Source organism: Leptodactylus fuscus, chromosome 5 (assembly GCF_031893055.1).
Source record: "Leptodactylus fuscus isolate aLepFus1 chromosome 5, aLepFus1.hap2, whole genome shotgun sequence".
NCBI lineage: Eukaryota > Metazoa > Chordata > Amphibia > Anura > Leptodactylidae > Leptodactylus > Leptodactylus fuscus.
In genome coordinates, this window is record NC_134269.1 from 80884275 (window position 1) to 80895195 (window position 10921).

Consider the following 10921-nt stretch of genomic DNA (forward strand, 5'->3'; position numbering starts at 1 on the left):
CCCCCAGTTATAAGGCAGGCCCTAGAGTAGCAATAGGTCTATTGAGTGGAGAAATCATCTCTGTTAGCACCCTTTAACTAAAGTGTTATGAACATTGTAAATCTCCAACTCTGCAGATTTTGCGAACCAGGTAGGAGATCCCTGACGTATGTGTTTGGGGGGGAAAGGGAGGGGATATGGCTGCTCTTCTGTTATGGTTAATGGTTAATAGCAGGAGCAATGGTGGCCAGAGAGGTATGACCCAATGCCAGGGGAGACGCCACAAGCGCTATACTGTGATTGTTAAAACTTAAAAGGACTGTTCAGGATTGTGTGGGTTTGCAGTTTTAATACTGACATACTCTAAATAGAATAAACCTATAATGCCAAAGATGCACCAAATATATAACAGAGACAAACAAAAAAAAAACTGATATACATTTGGTATGTTAGACCCAATTTGTCGTCTTTCCTCTCCCCTTTACACTAGTATTTTGCTCCAAAAAACTGTCCCGTGCCATTGAGCAGTCACATCTTCTATTCTTGTCACCTTTATAAAATGCATGGGAAGGTGCAAAAAATATATAAATATCAGATTTTAAAAAATGTGGTGAATTGCATTTGCTAGTTTTTTGCCACATTATTAGAATTCTGACTCAGTGATCCAAATAAATATAAGCCTATGTGGTTATTCATTTACAATGCTATATATCTATATTATAAAAGTCCAATTGTAAAAGTGCCTGCTCTGCAATATATATATATATATATATATATATATATATATATATATATATATATATATATATATATTTTAATAAAATAGTAAGTGAAAAGAAATGTCTGTTTTGTATCTCAAAAAAATACATATTCCAATTATATCTTATATGACAGATTGAACAAATGAGGGGAGAACTTCTTCAAGAACGTGCAGCAAGACAAGATCTGGAGTGTGATAAAATGTCCTTGGAGAGACAGGTAATGCTTAATTTTTTATACATCCAGTCAGGAGTGTAGCTATAGGGGATGCAGAGGTAGTAATTGCAAAAGGACCTTCTTCCCCACTATGCTAAATGCACAAAGTAGGGGTAGGTAAGGGCCCCCTGACAGACTTTGCAATGGGGCCCAGGGACTTCATGTTGAGCCTATGAATATATTAAAGGGATTCTACCATTAAAAAACTTTTTTTTCTAGGTAACACGTCGGAATAGCCTTTAGAAAGGCTATTCGTCTCTTACCTTTGGAAGTGCTCTCCGCCGCGTTGTGCGTTCGAAATACCGGTTTGTACCGGTATGCTAATTAGTTCTCTCTAAGTGATGGGGGCGTCCCCCAGCGCAGGAGATGCGATGGGGGCGTCCCCATTGCTGCTCGAAAACCGAATCCAGCGCCGCCTCTGTCTTCTTCTGCATCCTCCCCTTCCTTCTTCGGCTGGACGTCGGACGCCTACGCAGTACGCTGTGTTCAGCGAACTTCGCCAAACGTACTGCACATGCCCGCGGCCATAGTGCCGACACTGCATCCCCTATAGCTAAAAGTGTTTTAATGGTAGAATCCCTTTAAAGTGGGTTGTATTGAATGGGTTCTACACAAAGTAGAAATGTCCTCTTCAGAACCACCATCATCTGTCTATACACATGTATTTTTTATAAGTGTTTATTTTTAAATATTGATATTCAGAAGTAAAATGAATGATAATAAACTTACTCTGCAAATTCCCTATATAATTAACCATTTTAGCTTGCAATTGAGTACTGACAGCAAGCTGACTTGCCAGACTTTGGTTGTCCTATGGGATGTTATAACTTTTAGGTAATGTTATAGCAAACCATAATTATGTAATATTTCTGACTGCCAACATATTCAGGCAACTGTAAGGAAATTGTTGTGTTATGCGCTGCCAATTAATTTCAGTGGGCAATCACGTAATTATGACTGGGCCAGAGAGAGAGGCCTGTACACACTGCCCTATATAGAGCTGTGTGCTTTGGATTTATGCACCGTGCTCATAGACTGCTATGAGGCACAGTATACATTTGTACCGCTCCTATTCATATTGAACCATTGAAATAAGTAACGTGGCGTTCTGTATTTCACAGGTATTTCTCTATAGGAATATCTAGGGGAGAATATGGAGCCTCCTCGAAGCACCATATGATGGTACACAAAGGAGTCTGTAGTATGGACCCAAAGGCGCTAGCTATGTGCTACCCTGTGCATGGATATTAGGCCTTAGTGGCTTTCCAGCTCATAGAGTGGGATCTCACGCAGCATCCCTGGCTATGATGTCTAAATGCCCTAATTAAATTACTTAACTGAGACTTTCTCATTAAATATTCAATCCAGATTCACTTGTTCTTGACGTAAGCAGGTTGTGTAAGAGTGCAGGGCTCTGAAGGCTGGAGAATAAAACAATTGTTTCTGCGATATTTAGTAGCTATTGTTCGAACATCCACCCTTTTGTTTTTGTAACTTGTGTAACTGTTAAAGTTGGATATTGTTTGACCCACTGCACCTTTTTCTAAAATCTAGAACAAAGATCTGAAGAGCAGAATAGCTCATCTTGAAACTTCACATCGATCCAATAAAGAAGGGCTTGTTGCTCAGATGGAAGGAAGAATAACAGAGCTGGAAGAACGCCTGGAAAACGAAGAAAGGTAGAGGAGGCTGTTGCGTGTGTAGTTGAAATTGGGGTGTGATTAACCTCTTCTTTCCTAATTATGCCAAAGTACTTGGATTGTCTACAGTTTAGGACCTTTAACAAGCCAGAACATATATCTTTTATAGTAGTTTTTAAAAACCTTTGACATTCTTTACTCCTGCACTGTCAAAATCCCAGGACATTTATGAAGCCCTTGCTGGACAGGTTAATACAGTTTAAGGGAGCCTTCACACGGAGTTTACGCTGCGCTCATTCTGAACGAAAACTCGTTCAGAATGAGCGGCGTTAAAACAGATCCCATTGATTTCTATGGGTGCCAGCATACGCGCGTATCACATTGAAAGTAATAGGTAAAAAAGCCTGCCATTGATTTTCAATGGGTAGCGCACGTATGCCGGCACCCATAGAAATCAATGGGATCTGTTTTAACGCCGCTCATTCTGAACAAGTTTACGTTCAGAATGAGCGGAGCGTATACTCCGTGTGAAGGCTCCATAAATCCTGGTGAATGGACCATTGAGCCATTGTGGCCAGGTGTATGATTTTATATCTATGCTGTGTGCAAAAGGTCAGATTTTAAGCTATTTTTATGGCACATATTCATTAGCGAAATTATTCTAAAACAGAGTAGGTTATTATTCTAAAACTGAAAAAAAATCACCTCCATACCTGTGCTATAGTTTTTAATTAGAAAAACATGTCTTAGTGTGTGTGTGTTTTTATATATACATATTTTAGCAGGGTCACACATTTGACATTGTAAAAGAGTTAAAATAACTATTTATTTTTCTTGCACTTTTAGTTTCCAGAAACTCAGAATAGGCTTTGGGAGCCCTATAACTATACATACATTCAAAAAATGGTTGACCTGAGTGTTGTGTGTGTGTGTGTGTGTGTGTGTGTGTGTGTGTGTGTGTGTGTGTGTGTGTGTGTGTGTATATATGTATATGTATATACACATACACACAATCTGTAGTCCTGAATTGACCCCTGTGACCACGAGGAAAGTTCTTTGCTATTCTTAACATGTCCATATCTATTAATTAGGGATACAACCAACTTCATCTACAAATTTTGGATTATTCATATATTGGATTGGACATGAAAGGGCATCTTGCCCATGTTTGCCTACTCTAAAGGATACTACCAGGAAGATATATCACAATATTACAATAACACACTGAGAGGGATTTTCTTTGGAGACGGGTATATTGTATTGTAGCTGAAAGCTTAGCATTAGTATTCCACTAATGTCAGCATCACATCACCAGCAACCTTAATACTGTACCAGAATGTCTTGGATTGAATTCTTGCCTATATTTTTTGTACTGGTGACCTGGATCACAGTCTGTTCTAGCCCTCAGCAGACGTCCTCATCAAATAGGTTTACAAAATATTACATTATTGACATTCTGGTGCTGGAGACAATAACGTTATCACTTTTCTGAATGACAAAAGAAAGGACGTTGAAACTTTCTCTGCTGCAAGCAGCAAATCCGCAGAATATTAAATGCAATGTACGTTTCATCAGCATTCTGAGGGAAAGTTGAAAAGAATCTGGCACCGTTTCCTGATTCAATTTCAAAACAATGTGCTTTCCTTTCCCCCAGGGACCGGGCAAATCTCCAACTGAGCAATCGCAGGCTGGAGAGGAAGGTGAAAGAGTTAATGATGCAGGTCGATGATGAACATCTCACTTTAACAGATCAGAAAGATCAGGTAAAATATTTAATGTAACTAAATACTAAATGTCAGATATTAAGGAGGATTTCCATCTAAATTTTAGAAATTGGCATATACTGGTAAATCAGAAGTTAGGAGTATTACCCGTAGCTTTGCAAGTTAAGAAACATAAGTTATAAGCAAGGCTTGTTCTCTTTCTGCACAGTAAATGTCACTAACATTCATATGTTTGTTTGTAACAAAGTGACTTTTATTCCAGTCCAGTGCTGTACTGCAACCTGGTTGCCTGTTACCCCGTTTCCCCGAAAATAAGTTACCTCCCCCCTTCACCTCCTGGACCACCTACAACCGACAGTTATGCCAGTGCTCCGCTAAGGAAGCGCCGTCATGACTGCCGATTTTTCCTCGCTCCAGCCGCTGCACAAGACATCCCCCGAAAATAAGACAGGTCATATATTTATTTCAGAAGAGAATTTAATATAAGACACTGTCTTATTTTCGGAGAAACAGGGTAGTTACAGTAAAGTTGCACCAATGGCGCAATATGACCAAAGATTCTAACATTTATACCATGTTGTAGTATTGCCAACTCGGAAGTCACCAGAGGGTTATCCTCTAATAATTTTTAAGCTTTGGGTGCTCCTTTAAAATGTATTTTTAAACCACCTTAGATTATGGTATAACCTAAAGATACGGTATTTCATAACTAATAAAAGGTGGGGATCTGGCCAAATAAAAGGGTTGCTACCATTTGGGCATTTTCTCTGTCTAGTACTATTCCCAGCGAAGGAATTGCGGCACCTGCACAGCGCTGAATTCATGATAGCACTGTGCAAGGATGATATTAGAAGGTTCCTGTATTTTATTTCAGTGATCTGGGGACTTGTCTCAAAGGTTGAACCATATGTATGCTTTAGCCCTTTTACTAGTGAAGGTAAACCCATTAATCCATTGTGAAGTGTTATGGTGGACTTAATACATTGTACAGTATGAACCAAGTAATCTCTTTTCACTCAAATATATCCCCCCACCCAGGTGAAAAGAATACCTACTTTTTTTCTTTGGTATTAACGGGCTCAGACAAGGTCTTAGCTTGGTACTCCAGTATTTGTAACAGGAGAAATACCGGAACCCACATTCATCCCTTTATTAAAGTCAATGGAGTCCATCCTTGGCATAGATGTTCTTTTAGAAAAGTAACCCTATCATTTATGTGAACACAGCCAAAATCTTCAGTGTTTTTATTTAGCCATCTGTAGACAATCAAAGTTATAGGCTTGTGTTGGATGTGAAGCAACTCCTCATAGTCTATCCTGGTTGTAATTGCTGATGAATTTAGTAGGGGTTTGTATGGACACTGAGTTGGTGCATAAATATCAAAACCAGTGAAACATTAGTACATGTATGTGTATAAACAAGCTTTAATTTATTACTGAAGTATATACATAATTTATAGTAAACACAATATCATATAAAACGACACTTGTTTCTCTAGCTAAGTTTAAGATTGAAATCAATGAAGCGACAAGTGGAAGAAGCAGAAGAAGAAATAGATAGATTAGAAAGTGCCAAAAAGAAGCTTCAAAGAGATTTGGAGGAACAAGTTGATATCAGTGAACAGCTACAAGCACAGCTAAATGCAGCAAAGAAAGAGCTGAGGTAGGTTCTACTTACTTTCTTATAATATGCATATCTGTGTTGTGATACTACAATAAATCATTACAGGGGCTTTCTAGTGGGATACAATTTTGTATTAAAAGGGCAAAATGGGCCAAAAAATTCACTGATCTCTCCAAAGCTGCTGTTACCAGATCCCCACTGGTCCTGTGTCAGTACAGAAGGAAATACCTGCTCAGCCAATCACTGGTTACAGTAGTGACCGCCTCCGCCAGTGATTGGGTTAGCTTAGCAGGCCGTGTGTTAAGAACGGATCCAGTAAGCAACAACATTGGTAGAGTGAGTCATGCTTTTTTTTGTTGGGATGGGGGGTATTTTAGCCTATTCGGCCTTTTTTTTTTACTACCAAATTTACTCCCCTTAATCCATTGCTGGCAATTATGAACTAATAAAATCCAATCTTGCTTGGGCTGTACAGTAAGATGCCTGATTGACCAGTATTCAGTGACAGACGGTTTGATACATTGCAGCACTCAAGTATTTGTTCAAAGTTTTGCTTTTAATTTCTTAGGTCTAGCCAGGAAAAAAAAGACAGCCAAAAATTGATGGAAAAGTACAGTATTTATATGTCCCATTCTTATATTGGTGTCCCCTTAAAATCCACTTATAAACCATATAGGCAATTGGTTTATATATGACAAAGCTAGAAATATTTATTTCATTGTTCAAAACATATACCGTATATACTTGAGTATAAGCCAAGTTTTTCAGCACAGTTTTAAACCACTCCTTTCCCTAGTAAACATATAAAAGTAGAAAATTACTGTGAAACACATACACATTAGGTATCCCTGTGTCTGACAGTGCCCGGTCTGAATATAGGAGATCTGCAGTGCTCCTGTTCTGTTGGGAAGGAGTTAATAGGAGCACTGCAGATACCCTATATTCAGCCAGGCTGAATTCCAGGGAAAAAAAAAACCTCAGTCCTCAAGCTCAGGGAAGGGGCAGACAGACAACCAAAACACCCCTCCCTTTTCCCAGCAACTACTGCACCCAAAAACTCCAACCATTTTAATTTTTGAAATTTTCCAGTAGTTGCTACATCCCCCCCCCCCGGCTTATACTAGAGTCAATAAGTTTTTTTTTGTGGTAAAATTAGGGGCCTCGACTTATATTTGGGTCGGCTTATACTTAAGTATATACGGTATCTAAAAGGACAAGAATAATAGTTGTAAAACTTGGAGAAGTACTTGGGCAAGTTATTAGTTTTTGGGGGGTTTTTTCACGTATTTTCTTAAGTTTTTAACCTCATTGCAATATTTTTTTTTTTAAATACCAAAGGTATACTAAGCTGGATCAGTCATCAGGGATACTGTGACAGCTTACTTTATTTCCCAGTAATATATATTTCATTCGTACGATCTTTTTGTTCTAAATCATTCACTGGAGTATATTTATTATTTCATGTATTTGTTCTTGTAGCAGACGCAGATGTTCACCAAGCAAGATGCTGAATGACTTGGATGATGATGATGACCTAAGCACCGATGGAGACAGTCTTTATGAATCTCCGTCTGTATATAAATTCGCTAGAGATGATGGCTTACTCTCCTAATTCGGATCTTCTATTTGGACTATAAAGCCAGAAACCTCTATTTTAATACATATTATAGTCCCACATAACAAAAGCTATAGCCATAAGTTTCAGGTCTACCAGCGTTATAGATATCGTTCTGTATAAGGTTGAAGGAATTTGATTTGTACAGGTTCATGTCATAAAACAATTGTTTTTTGTAAATATACTAATTGAAATATGATTTTTAAGCATTTCATAAAAATGTATTCAACCAAACTGTTACAAGAATCAATATGTGAAAGGAAATTGGCGCCCACAGCTGTGTAATGGCTATAAATCAATAGAAAGCGACCATCTGCACATCTGCTATTGTGAAGGCAGATCCCGGCACTTGGTGAATGGAAGTGTTGAAGGTGTAGACACTACTGTGCTGTAAATAATTATTCATCTGTGTTGATTTCTAGATTACCTTGTTGGAATATCTATTAATCCTGATGTCACTTTCCTGTCAAAATGAAATCATATTTTTTTAATAATATTTTACCTATTAAAGGACTTTTAACAGAATGCAAACGTTTGTAAAATTTAGCATCACAAGTTAAATCGTTCGGTCGATTGTGCTTCTGAATGAACCAATAGAATAGTGTCTTAAGCCATGTTCACACACTGCTCATTATATGCAAATTTTTATGTATTTTCTTGAGACAGTTCTAGGTGTGAATCTGAAAAAAAAACATTCCCTCTTTTGTCACCCCTGGTTTTGACTTGCAAAGAAACAAAATGTGCAAAAAAGTACCAGTGTGGAAATAAGACCTTAGATTTTCTTTTTTTCTTAAAAAAAAACATTAAAACATTTTTTTTTTTTTTTTTGTGGAAAGGCTATTCGTCTCTTACCTTTAGACGTAGTCTCCGCCGCGCCGTTCCTTAGAAATACCGATTTTTACCGGTATGCAAATGAGTTCTCCCGCAGCGATGGGTGCGGCCCCCATTGCTCAAACAGCGATGATGGCGTCCCCACCACTGCCAGAGAAGTGTCTCCAAGCGCCACCTCCTTCTTCGTCTGCCGCGTCATCTTCAATGTCTTCCGGCGCAGGCTTGTAACTTCGAGCAGAGCAGAATGCGCAGGTGTACAGGTCACGGGAAAATGGCCGCTTGCACAGTATTGTTAGCGGCCATTTTCCCGTGGCCTGTGCATCTGCGCAGTCTGCTCTGCTTTGCTAGGTTACGAGCCTGCACCGGAAGAAGACATTGAACATGACGCGGCGGACGAAGAAGGAGGTGGTGCTTGGAGACACTTCTCTGGCAGCGGTGGGGACGCCCTCATCGCTGTTAAAGCGCTGGGGCCCACCCCCATCGCTGCAAGAGAACTCATTTGCATACCGGTATTTCTGAGCAACGGCGCGGCGGAGACCACGTCTAAAGGTAAGAGACGAATAGCCTTTCTAAAGGCTATTCCGATGTCTTATCCACAAAAAAAAAAAAAAAAAGTTAATGGTAGAATCCCTTTAAAAATTTATTTTTTTGGATAAAATTCTGGTTTTATTGTAAAAGAGATGTTACCTGAATACGAAATGCTTGTCTATACTTCAAGTAGGCCATCATCAGATTAGTGGGGTCCCATTACATTGTTTACTAGGGACAACGCCAGATTGGGTAGTGGCTATGCTGGGTATAGCAACTTAGTCTCATTCAAGGGGGATAAGACAGAGCTGTGATAGCTATTACCAGACACAAATCTATACTATTGGCAAACAATGAAGATGGCATGGTTTTCCACGGCTCCTTCATTCAGCTTACCAGCAAGGTGGTGAGATTTACACACCCGCATATCTGATATCGATGGCTTATCTCTAGTATAGGCCATCAATATTGTAGTCCCAGAAAACCCTTTTTAAAGACTTTGCACTAAGGAAAGAGGATCCATTGTGCTATTGCTAGGGCAGGGCCAACAGCAATGTCACAAAGGAAATGTTTCACTTTCTGATATTCAGTCCCATAGGGTGTGACACAGCGCTGATATCCAGGTTTAACAGCTAATAAAAGGCTGTATAAGACAATCAATCATGACTAATAAAGAAAATGGCTCAGGAGAAAAGGAGATTTAGGAGTTGTCTTCTTCCCACATGAGTATGAACTTATTGCTGCGGTATTAGGACATGACAGGCAGTGTCTGTCCTACTGGCAGTAGAACCTCTTGGAAATGTTCTTCTATTGGAATGTCTACTGTGTGTTAAGAGCTCTTGTGTAACACCATTATTACACCAGGCAACTAAGGACACTTAGAACTGTTAGCTGTTCTTCACTGAGCAAAGTAGTTCCCCTTGAGTTTATCATGAAAGCTGTGAGATATCAGGCCTACATACACAAGTAGGCGGATATCTGTGTAAGAAGCACAAATATCACACTGTATATCTGATCACATGACTGTAAATAATCACATTACACATTCAGGCCATACACCTTACACTAGGTTCACACTAGCAGTAAGGTCTCCATTCTTCAGGTCCGCATGGGGAACCAAACAATGGAAACCTTATCTGCTGATACAGCAGTTACCCACGTAAACCTGCAGACCCCATGGACTATAATGGGGTCCACCTAGTTTCTGCACAAAATCAGCAGAGAGAAAAGTCCTACCTACAGGGCTTTCACTTTAATACTAGTGTGACTGCAGCCCTAGATTTAATAGCTGTTTTTTCTGACTTCCCCTTGGCTGGGCTAACCTTGCACATGTTCTCAGTTGGGAGAGTTGGAGCAAGCTATTACTAGATGCCTCTGGCAGCATTTTCATTTATAAACTTAAAGGATTGGGAATGTGCAAATCAACATGTCCGACCCTCATTTCCCCTAATCTGCTGTTGAGAAAGAGTCGGGTAACGAATTTCAAGTTCTTTTTCCTTGTTCTGGTACATGTATTTCTCTATGTAGCTGAAGTATGCTATTCTTTAGCTTTATTTTCAATGAGGTTCTCAGAAGCTAAGGATAACAGTCTCTCGAATGAACGTGGCAAAAAAAACAAAAAAACTTTCAAATTGCATATCTGATACGATACACGTGAAAAGATAATGATGGGTTCTACATTTCCAAGATTTACCATATATTTCATTTCATGCTGATGTTGGGCGCATATCTATTTGCCCAGAAACTATACATGTGCATTCCTGACATTATTCTGTCAACAGGGCAGGGCTGAGGTAGATTTAAGATCAATTGACCTGTAGATGTAATGTCGGCATTATAAGGGAGCCTTCACACGGAGTTTACACTCCGCTCATTCTGAACGTAAATTCGTTCAGAGTGAGCAGCGTAAAAAACAGATCCCATTGACTTGAATGGGTGCCGGCATACACGCGCTCCCCACTGAAATCAATGGGAGGCTTTTTTACCTATTGCTTTCAATGTGATAC

At 39.3% G+C, this 10921-nt stretch overlaps 1 protein-coding gene across 1 annotated transcript in view; it reads left to right on the forward strand.

The window, feature by feature from the left end:
• The window catches only part of CGNL1 (cingulin like 1), an 87501-nt gene extending 79922 nt beyond the window's left edge, over positions 1-7579 (forward strand). The window contains exons 15-19 of the mRNA XM_075273489.1: positions 874-957; positions 2509-2633; positions 4249-4357; positions 5817-5980; positions 7421-7579. Of these exons, the coding sequence (XP_075129590.1) occupies positions 874-957; positions 2509-2633; positions 4249-4357; positions 5817-5980; positions 7421-7553 (615 nt within the window). The 3' untranslated portion in view covers positions 7554-7579. The remainder of the gene's footprint in view (positions 1-873; positions 958-2508; positions 2634-4248; positions 4358-5816; positions 5981-7420) is intronic.
• Positions 7580-10921: the final 3342 nt, after the last annotated feature.